General features: G+C 32.1%; 1 protein-coding gene across 15 annotated transcripts in view; it reads right to left on the minus strand.

The window, feature by feature from the left end:
* Positions 1-1,582: 1,582 nt before the first annotated feature.
* LOC105139948 (mediator of RNA polymerase II transcription subunit 15a-like) overlaps positions 1,583-20,944 on the minus strand; it is a 102,259-nt gene continuing 82,897 nt past the window's right edge. The window contains exons 1-12 of one of the 15 annotated variants that reach the window (XM_011046591.1): positions 12,798-12,978; positions 10,643-10,721; positions 9,417-9,528; positions 8,907-9,009; positions 7,222-8,523; positions 6,642-6,712; positions 5,484-5,558; positions 3,896-5,254; positions 3,436-3,780; positions 2,716-2,916; positions 2,546-2,634; positions 1,583-2,101 (exon numbers count right to left, since the gene is read on the minus strand). In XM_011046591.1, coding sequence (XP_011044893.1) covers positions 1,894-2,101; positions 2,546-2,634; positions 2,716-2,916; positions 3,436-3,780; positions 3,896-5,254; positions 5,484-5,558; positions 6,642-6,712; positions 7,222-8,523; positions 8,907-9,009; positions 9,417-9,528; positions 10,643-10,707 — 3,930 coding nt within the window. In that variant the 5' untranslated portion in view covers positions 10,708-10,721; positions 12,798-12,978 and the 3' untranslated portion in view covers positions 1,583-1,893. The other 14 variants (XM_011046587.1, XM_011046586.1, XM_011046589.1 and 11 more) reach the window with 14 other exon arrangements.

The raw sequence follows: 20,944 nt of genomic DNA on the forward strand, positions 1-20,944 counted from the left end.
GATATTGGGGGAAGAAATCAGTCTAAATTAATATGAAAATTGTTTTGAAATTACTTTTTAATGTAACAATTAAAAAAAAGAGTATTGGATATCTGCTTTTTATTTGGAAATTAGGGTTTGGATTGTTGTGGACTTGTTGTGTTTGTGTGTGTGTATGTGTGATGTGGAGAGTGATTGTGGCTGCTGCTGTTACAGCAGTTGCAGGAGGCTGTGGAGAGAGACCCATGGCAGCTTCGCCCACTTGTCAAAGTCCCTCTCTTGAAAACGCCATCTTACACGCATCACCGACTTTAATTATGGTTGTTCAACTAGACAGATGGCACGTGTCGTGATATTTTTCCTCAAAAATATTTTTCATGCATTTTTTTAATTTTTTTATAATTTATCATTTAAATAAATTAAATTTTATTTGAATTATATTAAAAAAATAATAAAAAACAATATATATATATATATATATAATCATGAAAAAAAGCAAAATAAAAGCATTAATTATATTTAATGAATTTATTTATTAAAATTAATTTGTGATAGTGATACACAAAATTAATTGAATAAAATAAAATAATATTATATAAGACTATAAATATTAAAAATATAATAAAAATTAAATATTTAATCTTCAAATAATTTTTAAAAAAATATACAAAATATTTAATAACATATTTCATTTATCATAAACAAAACAAATAAGGGGAAAAAAAAGTGACATTACATCAATTGTAACACGTAATCAATCAAATTCAATTTCGATTTGGCTTACATTTTATATTACAAAAGCGCTGATTCTGAATTTAATATATATTTTTTTCACAAATCTCAAAAAGATCTTCAGGTGGTGTCTCAGTCTCACCATCAATATAGTTTTTATCAATTTTATCTCTAAGCTTCCAAAAGACTTCCAAGGCTTTCATTCAAATTGTAAAAACGACATCATTTTACAAATTGAACCTGACACAAATTACAAGCAGATGAAGAAATGATCATCGAGTCAATGGTTCCACCCATCTAGAGAATGTGATCCAGGCACGATTTTACAATAGAGGTCCACTAGTAGGATATGTTTTTGAAATTGCAGCGGTGATAAGTAGTGATGGTTTAAAAAATAATTTTAAACTTTTTTTTTTATTTTAAACGAAAACCAAAATTTAAAATTAAAAGAAACACACATCGCATTTCTGAACACACTCCTTAAGAAGAGTTACTAGATGATATTAAAGAAAGTTATAAAAACACACTCACAAAATAAAATTACTAGATGATTTTAAAAATTATTCAGAATACTTTTAGTTTGGAAATATATTAAAACAATATTTTTTATTTTTAAAAAATTATTTTTGATATCAAATTTAAAATAACAAAAAAAAATTAATGTAAAGAAAAAATACATAAATTTTTTCAAAACTTTAAAACGCAAAAACTAGAAATAGCCTCGTTGGAGGAACACGAGTATAAGAATTAATTGCACACAGCACCATGTGTAGGATTTGAAGGGGCCTTGTCGAGGGAATCCTTGATGTTCTTGAAAACAAAAACACATGTAGATTGTTTATTATCGTATCCATATTATAACTTTCGTGTATTTGTCATATTTAACAGAAGACGAGGAATTCGCTTTATTTCACAGATGCCGGTAGCCAAGAACGCCTCCGATAATACAAACAGAAGATTACATTTTTGTGTTTCACCAAACAACAAATATGATTATTCTATGATACGAGAACCCTGAATTCTTCAGAAAGTGAACTTCAGACGATTTGTGCTTCTGAGAAATCCCTGCCAGTGAATCCGAAAAAGCCCGTTTGGTCATCACAGGAGAAGCAGCCCATGACATCTTCCATCTCTGCCCTGAGTAGACAATCGTGCTCAGAGCTTCCTCGGCTTTAAAGATGATCAAGCTGCACTCAGGCAGTTTTCCCAAGAACCATATTTTGAGCTGAAGGTGCCACCGCCACTCTGCTGGGCATGCTCTGAAATAACCACACGGGCGCAGACATCCCAAGTCCTTGCTATCTCTCCAAGTGACATGGGTTGTGAAAGGCTTCGGAGAGAGATGCTGAACCTGGATTTAGCTTTTATTGACAGATCCTCGTACTCTTTACTGTTAGAAAGAGTTGCATAAGAACCGGATTATTGCGGAAAGAAGAGTAAGATTTAGATATCAGAACGTAAAAGCTGCTAAGTGAAGGAAAAACTCTTGACAAACTATCAAGTTGATTATCTCCGATTATGGATCAGCATAATCTTTAGAGAGATCAATAAAAGAAACATTGCATCTAAACTTTGAGCAAAGCAAACCAGATATCATTAAGGGTTCATTTCTAGTGAGCAGATCAAAACAGTTTACAGGTTTGCTTATCATTCCAGCTATAGGCTTGATCCAAAAGAAGGATTGTCACCCTACTAGCATGACAATGAAAATGATCTCAAATGATCAAACTCCAGGAAACCCAGGAAAAAAAATATTCCCATATGGAAACATCAAATTCTATGTAGACTTTCAAGAGCACGCAAAATGTATAAACTGCATAGCCACATTTTTTACCTCACTTCAACTGGAAACCTGTCTAACAGTATAGGTGAGCAACTTGGATAATTTGTAGGCACAAGCAATCTGAGGGGCTGAATTGGTGACTGCACGTGAATAAAGCGAAATAAATACAGAGAAATGGGTAGTAGTTTATTAAAATCATGATAGCAGGTTTGAAAGCACACCATTTGCGCTGAAGCATACTGTGATTTCAAATTTTGACTAAGAGCCACAGCGCTAAATGAGCATTTGACAATGGTTCCTTCACCCCCTTCAGCAGTAGCAGCTACTGCAGTTGAATCAACATCTTCATCACTAATATCAACTACCGTGTCTATAAGTCGCTGATTTATTTCCCTTATCTCTTCCAAAAGGGCATGATTGGCCTGCAAAAAAAGCTACATTATTCATCCAGCGAGAATAAGCTGAAATAAGCCTTCCTATCAAGAGTCAGGTGTAAATCACACAGCACTTAGAATGCATTCTAAATCCTTTTAAAGCGTAATTTCCTGGATATCCTATTACATGATAAAATGCCTTCCTCTATTCACTCACAACAGAGATTTTTAGCAAAAATACATCATCTAATTATTGTGCACTGCAAATTTTTTTTTCCCCTTTTATGTTATTCTTTTTTAACATGCAAATATAATCGTGGGAGAGGAAATTGCAAAAGGAAAACTTTAGAAATAATGGCATTCTATGGAACTGCATAGCAATATATTTCAACATAATAAGATAATGTTGTAGCCTGAAATAAGAGCAGAAACATCCAAATTTCAAACAGCATTAATTAGAAACAATAAGAAAACAAATAGCAGAAGTTCAAATAGAATAGAGGTAAGAGCACACATAACACACATTGTTATTAGTTTCGGACTAAAACACAGAGAGATGGTTAATACCTCAATTCTAGGCCTCTTGACACTTGATGTTGCAGTTGACTCCAAATCAGAAGTTTCTGGACCAGTAAACTGCTTAAAACTGTCACTTACACTGCCAGCTGATGATACAACATTCAAGGGCATGGCACTTGTATGGCGCCTCATTTTCCTTGATCCGGTCATCCCATCTTGGGTGATGTAATTTCTTGCCTGAAGGCGACATTTTGTCATTGCTACCAAATCCTCACCAGCTGCAGCTTTAGATCCATTACCAGCTGCAGAACCAGTAATTCTGTCAATCATACTGACAACGGAGCCAATGTCACCGACAGATGCACTAAGTGCTTTGGGAGACAGAGATTTCACCTGGGAAAAAAAATTGCAGCATCACCATCACATTCACCAAGAAGTTTCTTTCTTTTCCAGAAACCTCCCAAATAAGGGTGGGGTGGAGTAAAACCAAAAGGAGAGCATCACTAACCGCTTTAATCAAGCGCTCAAGTGGTTGCTCCGTAACATTTGACTTGCCAGAAACAGTTGTCAAAGCACCACCATGAGCACCATCAGGACTGGTAAACTCTGCAAGCAAAGGTGATGCAGATATCCCAGGAGTGCCAATTGCAAGGGATGGAGCCGCTGCTTGTGCAACAGATGGTTGGTGTACAATATTTCCAGTGTTTACGAGTGAGGAAATACCAGAAACTGGTTTGTCAGAATCTCCTGGCATAGGAGATGGAGCTAAAGGAGTTGAAGGAGATGGGACAACAAAAGGCGAGTTCGCAGATTGCAGAGGTGTTCCAGTTTTGGTTACAGAAGATGGTAGATTTTGCTGGTCAATCTGAGGAGATGAATGTTGTAATTGAGGGGAAGCATGCTGAGGTAGTTGAGGTGAAGAAATAGGAAATGAAGGTGCTGGTTTCATGTGCTGACGTGGGAAAGCTGTGCGTTGACCTGTTGGGAGATGCTGTTGGAAGACTGCTGGCTTAATTCCAATCCCCTGTCGCATCTCATTTATATCATTCATCTGTTGCGGCTGTGGAATTTGGTGTGTCTGCATCTGTGCAGGCAACTGCTGCTTGGCTTGCTGGTGTAATTGCTGCTGCTGCTGCTGCAGCATCTGTTGATTCTGTATTAAATTCTGGCGTTGCTGAAATCGTTTAAGCTGCTGTGTTTGTAGCATCTGTTGATCATGCTGCTGCTGCTTTAGATGCTGGTGTTGAATCATATTGGAATTCGACTGAAGGGGGATATTTGGCTGCAGCATGCTCACCCCACTTTGTGTTGACATTGTGTTAACATTGGTTGGTTGGGAAATGCTCACGAGATTCTGTTGTACAGATCCTACAGGTGTCTGCTGCAATGAGCTCAGTGCATTTCCCTGTCCAGAATCTAAATTGGAGCCTGGTTGTATTGGATTCATCATGTTTGATTGTGACGTTGAATCCCCAGATAAAGATGAAAGAGAATTATGCAGCAAGCTTGACATATTGTTCTGCTGCATCTTTGGTACAGAAGCTTGCATATTCATTGATTGCAACTGGGGATTCAGTTGATTTTCATGGGACTGCAATTGAGGAACTTGAGATTGGGGTTGCTGCATAGGTTGAATATGAGGTTGGGGAAGTTGTCCTTGCTGTAGATTAGGAACAGGCTTCCTGTATCTGCTTGGGTTTAGAAAACCTAAAATCTGCTTCTCATAGAAACCCAATTTCTCCTTGAAATTAAGTGTGATGTTGTTTTTAGAGACCTGTAAGAATGCTATCACGCGCTCCAACATGACCTTGAATACCTTCAGCTTTTCAAGCTGTTCTGACTTTGGTTGTTGCGGAAGAGGGTCATGCTGGAAAGCAAAGTTAACATACATGAGAATTAAAAATTGCATTGACCCTTTGCAGCAAAACTAGTAAAACATTAGTGAAAAAAATGTTTCTATTCCAATTCTTCTGTGTCAATGCATCGTTGTGGGGTGGTTGGGGGTGGGGGAGGTAATTAGTGCAGATGATACAGTGACAAGCAATGCTGATCATGTGCAGGCAAATAAATCGGAAAAAATTACAAAGACAATTTACCTGCTGTAACTTGGTAGCAATTCTCTGGTACATTTCATTTATGTCAGGCAAATACGTTTCCTTCATAACTTTGATCTAAGAAGTACATATAACCAGCAAAACATTATCAATCATATGCTTGATTTCTTCAGGTGCCAGAGTCAGAAAGAAACATAAGCAAACTCGAGAGAATTGATAAAATAAATAAATAAATAAAATGGCAGAGGACAGCATATATTGTTTGAGATAAAAATAGCAGAGTGGAATCAATGCCAAAAACTCAAAAAAGAATATTGTTATTGATTGCATGCAAAGATGCAAAGGATTGTGTAGTTACCCCTTCAGCAAGATTCAGGGGTTGGTCAAGTTCAGTTACTTTGTCTCACGGCAAGCTACTCACCATTTTTTTCTATTGTTCTAACTCAAGTCAATGGATGTCACAACTTTGGTAAACACTTCTTAGCTTTATAACTTTGGATTTATTACCCTTATATCCTAATTATCAACAACCACTCCTCTTCCCGTTTTAGTACCCTCCCAGGCACAAAAAAATTGACCTCATCAAATATGCAGTTATGAACTGCAACTACAGCCATTAAACGATTCAGAATCTCAACCTCGTTTTCTATAAAATTCAACGATACTGGACATGGTCATGATTCAATGGATTAGGTCCACTTATTTTCCTTTCTTCCATTGTCACATGTTTCAGAACAAATTTGATTGTAATCCTGAAAATAACTGTTCACTTAACCAAATATAACAATGACTATCCAGAAACAATTCACGCATGTTTTCAAGCCTGTCTCTTACAGTCAGAAGTATTGTCAATTGGACTTGTTGGAAAAAATAAAATAATAATTCATCACACAATAAATGTATGGAAATACAGGGAAAAAATTGAAAGAGAGAGATTTGCAATAGAAAAAATTGTCATTTCAATACCAAGAAAATAACCCTCTCGACCTAGAAATCTAAATATTTTACCTTTAATCATCTTATCAGTAATTTATCGTTTCTTAGTTGCTGCAATCATGGAACTTACAATGCTTCCTAACTAATCCCAACCATAGCTGAATATAACTCCGTTGTACCAAATTCCAGGAAACCTTTTCCATTAAAATCTTGCAAGACTATGACATGAATTTCATATAATGAACAGTAAACCACAGAAATTACCTTTTGTGAGATCTCCTCTTGCCAAGCAGCTCCATTTGCATGTCCAGTCTCTGCTGTAGAATCTAGGGATGCTACAAAAATGTTGATGCAGCCAACAAAAGATTAGAATACATGTATTTTTTGAATGTTTTCCACACACAAGGGTATTTCTGCAATTTTTACACTTGCTGAAAATTATGGAATATTTTAGGTCTTGGTTTTATTTCTATTTAGTATTTTATTGTTCCTAAAGAATAAGGAGCTTTAATAGGTTTTCCCCATCCTAGATAGGACCATTAGTATTTTCTGACATAGGAATACAATTCCTTTTTGGACTTGGAGTGCTAGGAACTCCATAACGTTTTGTAATCATTCAAACAAATGTATGTGCAATTGCAATGGTTCCAATAGCAGTGGCATTTCTGATTCCATAAGTGGCAGCCGCAGCTCATAAAGCTACCAAAAAGAGCATTCCTGACTTGAACCATTATTGTATTTTCAAGAGATTTAAATACATATGTTATAATCTAACATGAAAGCACAAAGCTGCAAATTAAAGTAGGAGCAAGGCTAGAAAGCTGCAAGGATGAGAACAACTTACTTGAGGACGTTTCTGGAAGGGCTCTTTGAGGTTGATATAACTGCTTTTGCTGATCAATCACACTCGGCTGTTGAAGCAAGGAGCCTGATGCTTGAAGCCTTTGCTGCATATCACGTTGTAATGGATTTGATTGCTGTTGCAGCTGTCCAGGCTGTGATTGAATCTGTGCCATCAATTGCTGCTGTGGCAGCTGTGAGTGTGACTGCTGCCCTTGATTCAGCAACAAAGCACTTCCACTTTGTTGTGCTTGCTGCTGCAGCGTAACCTTGGGCTGTTGCAGCATGTGTAGAGAGTGCTGATTAGATTGCATGCTTGAGTTACCAGGCTGAGCTCCATGCAACTGCTGTTGCTGTAAACCAGTGACATTACTTTGAGGGCCCAACTGTTGCTGATGCATGCTTGAGAGGTTATTTTGTTGAGCCATTAACTGCTGCTGCTGCAGATTTTGAAGGTTATTCTGCTGCCCTAGCAATCTCTGCTGCTGCTGCTGCTGCTGCAAGTCCCCAACAATGTTTTGTTGTCCAATCAACTGATTTTGCGACATGTTAGTGGTATTTGATTGTTGCCCCATTAGCTGCTGTTGTGGAGGCAATAGTGGCTGCTGCATCATTGGTGTTTGCTGCTGATGAATACCAGCAGACTGTTGAGGTTGCTGCTGCTGCTGCCTAAGGACTGATTGTGGATGTTGCTGGTGCATTGGTTGTGTTGACTGTTGAACAGAAGATGGTTGGTTCTGTTGAAGGCCAGAGACAGTTTGCATCATTGAAGGCTGCATAACAGTTGATGTTTGCAAACTAGATTGCTGAGAAGATTGCAACTGATTTGGCTGCAACAAGTTTTGCTGCTGCTGCTGCTGCTGGATGTGAGATTGCACAAGTGAGTGTGGATGATTTCCCTGTTGAAGCTTCTGCTTTAAAAGCTGTTGGTGCTGCTGATAAAGATACTGCTGAGGGTTTTGGGACTGCTGTGGAGGAATAACCTGTTGCCTGCCTGGCATTTGTCTCTGAGAATTGACAAACATATTGGAGGGAATCCCTTGTCCCATTGAATTCCCCACTGGGTTCTGTGAAACACCAGAGATACTCTGCATGTTAGCATTTTGTCCAACAGTGTTTGGGATAGTCTGGGTTAAACCGGGGACAGAAGGCATTGCTGATTGTAAACCAGCAGAACTTTGAACTCCATTAGATGACATACTATTCTGCATGTTCTGTGATAACTGCTGACGCACTTGAGACTGATTAGCGGACAATGAGTTAGGGTGTGACTGGTTGTGAACTTGAGGCGGCATACTATGAGATGCTGTTCAAGATAAAAGGCAAAAAGGAAAACCATGTCAAAGGATAAAAAGAAGGCATTGAACAAGAAAAACAAATGAAACAATGACAGTTCACACCTAAAGTTATGAGGGAAATAATTAAGATGGTTTTACCTCAAAGCATAGAAGTGTCATTTGACAATTTTGGGGTTTTTTTTTTTTTTTTGGGGGGGGGGGGGGGGGGGAGAGAAAACAAAAGTAATCTGTAATTTTTTTGAACATTCATCAATTGCTCAACTTTTTTATTAAAGCATGGTATATATATAGCAATATGCAGCAATAAAATGTAAAAGAGTTTGATAACAATGTGAAATATAAAACATAAAGTAAGGATGTTTAGAAATCCAATGCTTGGCTGCATTATTACCTCCTGGATCCAGGGTTTTGTTACCATTGCCAGTGGATATGGTATTTTGAGACTTGGTCTCCATTGTAAGCATCTTCAGAGATATTTTACGCAGATAATCAGACTGAAATCAGATATCAAAAACAAAACATTAGATCTCTGCGCACTCCATGTTACAAGAGAAGGGGGAAAAGGGATATATGCTTTTTTCTAATATGCTAGGCTTTCTGTATTTGCATCTTCTGTGAGGATATACTTCTGTGTCCTCTCTTTTTATTTAATTATTTATGTATTGATTCGTTATTTGCATTTTGCACACTTCCCTTGTACTTGAAAAGGACCTTGGTCACTCTAAATAAAACACTTGTCAAGAGAATTAACGAAAAGATGATAACTTCTACAGAATGACCAGTGAGGAAGTGTGGACAAACTACACACACATGTGTACATGTATAAATCAACAAACTTATGCATGTGTATATTCATGTCTAGAGAATATTGAAATTATTGAACCTAGCATTAGTCGAATACCTGATTGGTGGCGGCAGTATAAATCTTTTCCTCAAAACGTACAGCAATTTTCTTGAGTTCTTGTAATCCCTCTTGACCAGAAAACGGAAGATGCCTCTTTAATGTGTCCATTCTGCACATGTAAAATATTACATTTAATTTTTAATGACAAGCAGGTATAGAGAAGTTAGCAGCAGTGAGAAAGAACCGTGAACTCATACACCACACCAATATCAGAAATGTATACAAAGGAATCATTAGAAAAATGTAAAAACAAATAATGATATAAGCAAGTGTCGGTCAAGTAATATATGGCATCAAAACACACACATCTATTTTTACTTCCTTTCCCCGTGTTATTCCGGAGGTACAGGGTATAGGAGTTCACTTGGCCACCCTTCTGTCTAAAATTCAAGTTACGAGCTTCATGGTTAATTTTCTTGAACTGGAAGAACCTTCCATTTATGGCTATGGCTATGCTCCAAGATATATAAATGAATTAGTTGCCAACCAAAGGAACTCTGTGAAAACATTACAATAGCATTTACTCTGAATAAGAAAACCTTTATACATGCACTGTAATTGACAAAGAAAAGAGAAATCCTTTTAATTTTATGAAAATGCAATCAGTTAACCTTATCTCATGCTGCAATATATACGCTACAGTGCTCATTGGCTACTGCAAGTGCCAACAGTAGCTGTCTATATGAATTTGGATGTAGAGATATCACCAAAACATTCCACTTTATACTGAGAAACTAGGAAACCATGCACTATTGTGGCTAATTGATTTTTGTCTGCTGCTTTTGTACTTTAAGATAACTATCATTTCAACCCTGTAGAAGTTAAAGCAAATGGAAGGCTCAAATCCAACACTGTTCATTTAAGTTCAGTTGCAACTCAGGGTTGAAATTGAAACACCAATGCATATAGCAATAGATTAACCTTGAAATTTAAAGCGGAACAAGCTTCATGCAGCCATCCTAGAGGTCATCATCGAAAGTAGATGTTACACAAGAAGTTCCAACAAAAATTACTTCCCAGCACTTTTTATTCCCTGAAGTTCACTTCTTGTGAGAAACACGTGAAAAATGAAAAAGACAAAAACAGAAGTGTATGATACTTGAGGTTGCCTCATGGCAGTCCTGCTGATTTTAATTAACCTTTTGCCCTTCTCTTTTTCTTTCATTTAAACACAAGATTTACTATTTTGCAGCACTTGCACATATTAGGAAACAGATACGTACATTTTGTTGACTATTCTTTGACGTGAGTCAGGCTGCAATTGAGTTCTCCAATCACCTGTGTCCATCACAGGTTCTCTGCCTGGGGCAGTGGGCCTCCAATTATTGGCATCCATGGGGTTTTGGCCAACCAAAAAAATCACTTCTATCACCCAAAAAAAAAATAATAATTATATTACACGTTAGAATAGACCCCAAAAACAAAATCAGGAACAACAGAAGAGTAAGCGCACATTAAAGTCATGAAAATTGGAATGTCAGTTTATTCAGACTTGAATAGATTTAAAAAGAACTTCCATCCAATAGCATGTACTCTATTAAAGAATTCTACCAAATATGGATGCATAATATCTGAACAGCCATAACAAATATACACGACCATTCAGGTCAAGGTGCTAGGATCTTGGGTATTCAGGTATTATAAGCAAGATTTGGGCCTGAATCTTCATGGTGCTTCTAAAACCAGGGACGCAAAAAACTAGCCAGCTAGTTCATAAATTGCCACACCAACAGATGGTGAGTGTTGGTAAACCAAGCCATAGAGAAACTCATGGTGCTTCAATTTTAACTTGATGGTTTCTAGAAACACTTGTGATACATCATTGATGCAATGTTTACAATGACAAACTCATTGTGGTTTTAGGTTCACAGATTCTGATCAAATAGATATTTAATGTTCCAAAAACATTGTATACGCATTTAAATGCTTTACTTCAATAGATAGATTAAGTTATCTTTCTAGATATCAGTATATCACATCTTACCAATTTAGATTCAGCATAGGACCTTTTTCAAGTGCTTGCCAATTTTTACTCACAAGCAAATACATACCGTCAAACCGCCCCCCCCCCCCCAGCCCCCATTATTAAATTTTCTGAAAGAATAAATGTTGTGTGGAGCCAATAGTGTAAATAGAGATAGGAGAATACCACATCCCCAAAAGAATAAACAAAGAAGAAGAAAACAAAACAAAGTCAGAAAACAAGGCTTTTCAATCCCCGATGAATATCAGCAGTCTAAATACCCCAAGAGGCCACAAACAATAGAACATGAACAGATTATCTAGGATGTTTTAAGCTAGGAAAATGAAGAAGAAAACAACAAGCATTAACCATGAATATTTCATGTTATCATCAACTCTAAAGAGCAGACTGATAAGAATCAACTTAACAACTCTTGTTGAAATAAGATTAAATTTGCAGGCACATCTTTCTCGGAATAGACAACACAATAACCCTGACCATGCTCGACCTTGAGGTAAGTTATAAAATGTTCTTCCTAACTAGACACACAGGTGCGCCTTTGGGTTGAAGTGAACGAAGTCATTTATTTTACACTTTCACATGCTCTTAACTTTGAATTCAATCAATCACAATACAGTCCTTGGTTAGGACTAACTGTCCTACTCAAGCTTTCACCTCATACTCAAGACCAGCTGAGCAGTCCTAAAAAGAAAGATATATCATGTAGGGTTATCAAGGCGTCTAGACCTATTATTTTTATTTTTTTCACGTTAACATGACCAAATTATAAAATTTAAAATACTTTTCTTTCTTTCTTTTTTCCGTGTTAGCGAGCATAAAACCCAAGGATATCGTATTGTTGTTAAGAATACAATAATTTTGAAGAATTCAGCAAATTCCTAAAAAGAAGAATCAACCAAACAGCTCATTTTTCGGCCATTCCGGCAGTGATATCCCTTCCACTCCAGCTGCTGCATAAACTAATTAAAAAGTTATCGATCGAGCCTAAAAGATTTGAATTGATTTCTATTCTCCACTAAAAAATAAAATAAAATAAAATAAATTTGGGTTCAAGAATTCAGGGCTTGATTATTACAACAATAACTGTGAGAAAAATCGGACAATATCATGTAAATTAAGGGGAAATTTTGAAAAAGAAAATATTAGAATCGGCTGATTGTGCGTTTCTTGGAATTGCGTTCACGAGCAACGATTTAATCGGATCCGATTGTATATATTTTTTAATTTACTTATTAAAATCGAATTGCGTTCACTAGCAGAGATTTCTTCGGATCGATTATTATCTTTTTAATTTACTCATTAAAATAGAATCTGTCTCTGAATAATAATTACAATAAAATAAATGAAAACACCCATAAATTTTAAAAACAAAAATATGATAGAAAAAGAAGCACCTGGCAGAAATCTGAAGCCTTCTTGGCGGCGGCGGTTTCCGAGAGTCGGAGGACGGAGGGAGGGAGGTGGAGCGAGGTGAGGAATGCTGGCTCAAAGTGAAATAGATGACTTTATTCTTTTCCAGATTCCTTCTAAAAAAATTAACGAGCAATCACTCGCTTGCTCGGTCGCACGCACGCACGCAAATGATGATTAAAATTTGAGGTGAATTCTATTAAACTAGTGTCTGTATTTTTGTTAAACAAACAGATTAATCCCTCGAATTCATCTAAATAACTAATTGATCCTTGAATCACATTTTACCGTTAAGTTAGCGGCACAAACTAAGGAAATATTGCTGACAGCTCAACATTTTACTAACGAAAAATTAATGAAGGGACGGAATTGTAAACATATTTAAAACTATAGGGATTAGTTAGAACAACTAGTTGTCACTGCCTTGAAAATTAATATATAGCTCAGCATTTTGTTGGAGGGACGGGGAAAGGTACATTTATTTCTCTTCCTAATTTTAGATCTTGTTTCAATATAATTTATTAAATTTATTTTAATATATTAAATAATATAAAGCACAAAACAGATCATAATAAAATACAATAAAAACAAGTTGTGATATATTTGTTGCACATGGCAATTTATAAATGAAGTGTTCCGCACTCAATTTTTAATTATTTTATTTTATTTAAAATTAATATTTTTAAGTTTTTATATTATTTTGATAGACTGATATTAAAAATAATTTTTAAAAATAAAAAAATTATTTTAATATATTTTTAAATTAAAAATACTTTAAAAAATAATTACAATCACATTCTTATACACCTTCAAATTATTTGATATACACTTTCACATGACAAGAATTGATCATTGTTTTGTCCAAAGTTTTTTTCAAGATAAAAAATTTGTACAAAAAATATTTTTTTAATTTTTACATCATCTATTTATCATTTATTTATTTTTTAATTTAATAAACTAAAATTTAACCAATTTTATTAAAATAAATATGTGCATGTAAGAGTTTAATTGTAAAAACTTTTTAATTTAAGAACTAGATTGTTTTGGATGGCAAAGAAATTCTAGTAAAGACTAAAATATTATAAAAATGAAAATGAAAAAACTAAAACAAATAATTGAAAAAATATCAATAATAAAAACAAAATTATTTAATCTTGTCTCGTGTGCATCAAACATAGAATAAGAACATATATTATCTAGTTCAATTCAATGTAATATTATTTGGTAGTTATATTATCATGTTCAATCCATCGTATCTAACATATTTTTAGTTTTAATTGACATGCAAGCTTATTCAATGCTATTTTTATTATTAAAAAAATTATCATAAATCTGGAATTCCAATAAAAACAAATTCTATTCAAAAAATGTTCTATCCAAATAAAAGAAACGTGCAAATATACTTGTATATTATAAATTAATGGAAATACATCAAAATACAGATAATATCAAAATGTTGCGTGTCACTTTAATCACATGTCTTTTACATTTTCGAACCTATTTGTTTTTGTGTTGCTTTTATTTTTAAAATAAATTATAAAAAAAATAATTATTTGATAATTAATAAAATATTATTTATTATTTATGGGATTTATCATAATTGTTCCGGCTGGACCGGGTCTAGTCCAAAGCTAAATGCATTGAATTAGGTTCGACCCAATAAAAAAATTTAATTTTTTTATTTTTAATTATATTTTATTCAAAAAACTAGTGTTTAACATTATTCAATGACACTACATAAATTAGAAGAAGATCTCTCGATGATGTAACATTTGTAAAATTTGATCGCAATCTTAATTTTGTTTCTAATGTTGTTGTGCGCTTAAGAAACCAAGAAAACTGTAGTCCTTGTTAGATGGATTTTGTACGTGATGGAATTGTAGATAGTTTAATGGAATAATAAAAATATTTTATATAAAGTATTATTTATTTCATGATATAATAACATTAGTTAAATCTATAATATTTAAATTAAAAATCATCAATATTACTATATATCTTTTTTAATTATTTTATAACCTCAATTTGAAAAGTATTCTTAACTAAACACATTAAACTAATTTTTGTTCAACCTCAATTTTAACTATAGTATTAACCAAATATATATAAATATCAAACCATCCCTAATCAAAAGTATTTTTTATGAAATAACTTTTTTCAAAACACAACTATAAAAGCTACACAATACCAAACATACTTCTTCTCACAATTGTGTTTCAATTTATTTAAAATGATAAGAGAAAGGCTTGAAAATGACAACTGATATGTTTTTATAAGTTATAACTAGGTAATATTTGGTTATTGTCCTGAATAAAAAAAAACCATGAAAATAATATAGAAAAGGATATGAAAATAAAATTGTGTTATGTAGTAATTATTTATATATCTTATTTGATAATGATAAAAAAATATATAAAAAAATTATTTTATCTTTAATATGTATTATTGTCAAATTTATATATTTATACAAATAATTAGATTTTTTTTTACTTTATTTTTTAGTAAGTGTTGAAATTAATAATATTATAATAATCCTAGTTATAAAACCTAAACTAACCTAGTGAATCTATTTGGGACTTCGTTGTCTCTAAGCCTGGATTAATCTAAGTTTTAAAAAAAATAGATGAATTAAAAAACCGAGTTGATTCAAGATAAAACACGAGTTGACTCAGGATAAACATGGGGTAAAACCCATTGTTTTTTTTTTTATAAAAAAAGGGTCAAAACAAGATTATGTTGATTTTTTTAAAAAAATAAAATCAGGTCAACTTAGGTTGACCCTCCCAACCCATAACCTAGGCTTTATCTCGAGTCGACTCATGATAATAATTATTTTTATCAATATATTAACCCTCCTAGCCCAAGACTTGAGCTTACATCAGATCGATCTCTAAGTCAAGTTTTAAAACTATTGCAATAACTATTTCTATTCTTATATTAACTCGATTCAACCAGAGTTGACCCTCCTAATCTATAACTCGAGTCTTGTCCTGAGTCGATCTCCAAGTTAGGTTTTAAAATTACAATAATAATCACTTTTTATTTTTTTATTGACTCAAGTCAATGATCAATCCAAACAATGACCCGAGTTTTGTCCCAGGTCGACCCTCGAGTTAGATTTTACAACGATGATAATCTTATTAAAAAATTTTAAAACTGAAAGTTTTTTACAATAATATTTTAGGAATAAAAATAAAAAATATTATTTATAAAGATATGTCTTATTTGTACCTTTTGTTTTGAAAGTGCATAAATTCACTCTAAAATTATCCTTTTAAAAAAATTATTTTTATATGTATATCTTTTCAACAAAACATATTTTTGTTTTTACTATCTTTATTTTTTTTATTCAAAGATAATAAATACATGCTACCTTAGAGTTTAATCAACATCTTAACTTCATAAAATCAAATGAGTAAACAAGAAGATATAAAAGGGAAGTTCATAGTAATTTTATAAAGTAGTTATTATATGCTGTTTAAAGCTTGATTCAGCTAAAATTCTAGATCAACAAGTTATAAGTCATATTAAGTTATATTAAGTTAGTGAGTTGACTAGTATATTAATTATGATAATAAATTATACATATACTATTAAATCTAAATGTTTCACACATGTTGGTTTTGGTGTGTAGGTAAGTTTTCTAAGCCAATAAAAAACATCAATATTCAAACATGACTCTATAAATATATTTTTTTAAAGTCAATCTTTAAATTAACTTAGATTTTGATTAAGTGCTTCCATATATAGGTGAGATATTATTAAGAAGAAATCAAAGATGAAATAAAGCCAAGTTTGTGATTAGCAGTTGTAAATCTTTTAGGTAATGTTTGGTCATTTTCTTGTGATAAAAAGGACAAAGACAATAAAAATATAAATATATTTAGTTAAAGAGACAAAGATAAATACATAAAAATAAATTTATCTTTAGAATAATTTTGGAGTGAATTTTTATATTTCCAAAACATGTGGTATAGAGGGGACATGTCTCTAGATAATATTTATTACTTTTTATTTCTAAAATATCCCTATAAAAAACTCTCAATTTCAATTTGTCTAACTAAGACATATAAATGTAAAAATAATTATTTTTATAGTTTTACAATCCAACTTTGAGGTTGATCCGGGGCAAATTCTAGGTCACCGGTTAAGGCCCGAGTCACGAGTCAAATGACTTGTATTAGTAAAAAAATAAAAATAATTATTATCATATTTTGAAACTCGATTTGGGGGTTGACCTATGCAATTTTCGGGCCATGAATTAGGTTAATTATTGACCTAGGTTAATGTAATGATAAAAATAATTATTATTATAGTTTTAAAATCCAAATCAGGGATCGACTCGGGATAAGACTTGAGTCACGTGTTATATAGGTCAACCCGGATTGACCCGGGTCAACATAAAATAAAGATGATTATAATTATAGTTTTTAAATTTGATTTAATAATCAACTTGGGGCAAAACGCGAGTCACGAATCAAGAGAGTCGACCCAAATTAATGTAAAGATTAAAATAGTTATTATAATAATTTTAAAACCCAACTCGAGAGTTGATAGAAGCAAGGCCTATGTCACGAGTCAAGAGGGTCAACACAGGTTGACCTGAGTCAATGTATAGATTAAAATAACTAATATTATATTTTTAAAACTCAATTTAGAAGTTGACCCAAGAAAAGATTTAGGTCACAGGTTGGAAAGGTCAACCCGATTAACCCAATTTAAAAAAAAATAGTCAAAAAAACCTTGTTTTGACCAATTTTCTTTTCAAAAAAATCAATGGATTTTTTACTCGTGTTTTATCTTAACTTCACTCATATTTTTTACCAAGTCAGGTCTAGTTAATCATTATTCTATTTTTTTTCTAAAACTCGGACCAATCTATGTCTTAGACTAACTTGTCAAATCAGTTTTGGTTTATAATTAGGGTTATTATAATATTAATAATTTCAACACTTAATGTAAACTAAAGTAAAAAAATAAAACTAATTATTTTTTAAAATATATAAGTTTGATAACAATAAATATTAAAGGTAAAATAATTTTTTATATATTTTATTCTTTCTTATTCACAATAACTAAACATGATATAAAGATAATCACTTTGTCTTGTACATTATTATTGAACACAATTCTATCTCCATCTTCTTTTATATCTTGTCTTTTCTGTCTTTATTGCCTCTGTCTTTATTGTCCTGGATAGTGACCAAATGCTATCTTAAAAATATACAAGTTTGTATGTTAATGCTATGTCACGGAGATCAAAAACACTTTAAACATAAAACAAAATATCCAAGTCTAAGGAAACTTCTAGGCATTGTTATTAAACTTGAAAATTTAGTCGTTTTGAATTTTTCTCCATCAAGATAAATTTTCTTATTAACATATTTTTTGTTTATCTCGATGGATGCAATATTTTTTTTCTTAACTAGAATCATTATTGCTATTAAAAGAATATTCTATAATTATCACAACAAATTAAAAATATATCTAAAAATTCTAAGATTAAAAAAGTGATTTGAATTGAACTTTCATGAATAAATTTTTATGTCATATACATAATAATTGAAAACAATTATTAAAATTTGAATAACAATTTATAAAACAATGCTCACACATCTGAGCTCGCTTTATATTTTTTATTGAGCTTGCTTTTTTATTAAAAAAAGTAAAATATAAACGACATATCATCCATGCTTTTTTTTTTTTTATTGTGTTTTCCTTCTCTCAAACTAACAACACCTAGGTTTACATAGGTATGCCAACCAATTAATCTAAGATATAGAATTGTTAACATGTGAATTAAACAAAGACATTAACCTTCTTCATTGTTAAACAACATAAAGAAAAACCCAAGTTCTTGTAGAAGAGTAGTATAATTGTGTTACCTTTCTTACAATCAAACCAATGATGTAGTAACTTTCAATACCAAATTCTCTTCATATCCTAAATAATAAATTCTTGTTTCTAAGATAAAATTTCTAGATCCCAATATTTTTCTATAAACTTTTTACTCGGTAAATTTGAATTTTATTTAGTTACATAATGATAATTTTATTTCCAAATAACTCACTCCTAGTAATATTTTATTCACTTTTCTATATTTGTTTATTTCTTTTCGTACATGATCTGTTCTAATATTTATTTGATATTTTTAATAAATCTATTTTATAAGTATTTAGATTTTTTTTCCTACCTAATTTTCAACGGGGGTTTACACAACCATTGCCAATCCTCATCTAAAATACTAGTTTAATACAATTTTAAGTAGATCTAAGCAATTGATATGATCAAGAAAATTTGTGCTATAAATACTTTGTGGTAGATAAAGATGATTGCTTTTTGTATAGCATTTTAACAAATAAAGTATAAAAACTATTTAATTATTATTACCAATAACACTAAAAAAAATTAGAGGGAATAAACTCAGACACTAAAATATTTAATAAGGAATCACCTTCTTGCACCATTTATATAAACAATGCAAGCAAATCACTCATTATTTTTATATATATTATTTAATTTTATCTTTTAATAATTAGTTGATTTTGAATTGACCTTCATGATTTGTTTTGATTTGATTTTTATATGATTATCTTAGTTTCAAATAAACATTCTGGTATCTGGTTAGTACTTGATTTTGTGAACATTTATTTTTATTATAATATAATTAAGTAAAGATAGTTTTTCTATTTTAAAAAAGAGTTATTAAACCCAATGAAGTTTATGACTCGGGTCTCAGGTTTAGCAAGTTAAACCACAAAGCCCTGATCGATCTAATATATTATTGTTTTAATATTAAGAAAATATTTTATCTTGATTTTTTAAAATTCAAAACTATTACTGATAATCTAGGTAGCCTTCAAGCCTATCAAGATGACTATTTCATCTTGGGATAACTCCCACATAGTTTAATTTGAAACTTGAGGTAGGAAAATAATCAGATCAAGAGGTTTCACAATTGAATTATTGGCCAGATTAAAAAATAATGCCAAAGAGCTCTTATATGATCTAAGAACAGGATGAATAAGGAAATTAAGATTCTAGCATAATTATGCATTTTGTTCAGTTTTTCGCTATCAAGCATAGTTCTCAACTTGATTGTTGGATCGGGTTGAAATTTTACCAAAAGTGTCCAGACTTATTGTTCTATATTGAGTTAAAATTTTAGGTCAATCAAAGCTTAAAAAGGTTTTACGACATAGGTTAGCAAATGCAATACGAATTTTATTATTTGTTACCTTTTGACTTGTAAACTTCTTATTTGGAAAGAATCCTTGCAGTCTGGATATTGTTTTTACATTGAAAATTTTTTAGTTCAAGCCTTAGCATAGCATAACCTAATAAATTAGTTTAACTTATAATTTAAGTAATTGAATTGACATAATTAATTAAGAATGACCATTATTTTTCTGACTTTTATTTCTTTTCTTAAAAAAAAATTACTTGGGTAAGTCATGATTAATTAAAAGTGCCCAATATGTTAACATTGGCTAATTGGAAACTATTCACAGGATTATGTTGTGTAGAATTCTACAAGTGTATGTTGTAATAACCTTAAAGTATTTCTTTGTTTAATATCTAAATTAGAGCCTTATGTTTAAACCTTCTTATGTGTGTGTGTGGATTCTAGTTTATCTTTTCAAACTATGGATTCTTTTTTTCATAGGACTAATTCTATTTCAGCCTTTTTTACCTCTGAAACTTCTGAAAGTAGAAAGATTGTACAAAGTGAAGAGATAACAATTGAAGATCTTATAAAAAACATTGATGATTAGAAGATTCCAAAACTTTTTTAAATATAGATTTATCAAAAATCCAAATATGATATTTTCAAAATAGATTTTACTATCAAAACTAAAGAAAGATATATTCATCTTACAAAACCTTTTAAGACCATCCAAATCTTCTCTAAAAAATCCTTAAAAAAACATCTAGCCAGAAACAATAAATACATTCACATTGGCCTTGTTCAAATTGGGATAAAACCCCTTACAAAAGAAGATTTAAACACCTCCATTCTAGCTTTCCTTCGAGATGCTAGATTTCAAAACTTCCAAGACTCACTCCTAAATTCTATTGAGTCTAGCCTCTATAGTGACCCAATTTCATTTGACTGCTATCCAAATATATA

This window comes from Populus euphratica, unplaced genomic scaffold, assembly GCF_000495115.2.
Source record: "Populus euphratica unplaced genomic scaffold, PopEup_1.0 scaffold203.1, whole genome shotgun sequence".
NCBI classification, from domain to species: Eukaryota; Viridiplantae; Streptophyta; class Magnoliopsida; order Malpighiales; family Salicaceae; genus Populus; species Populus euphratica.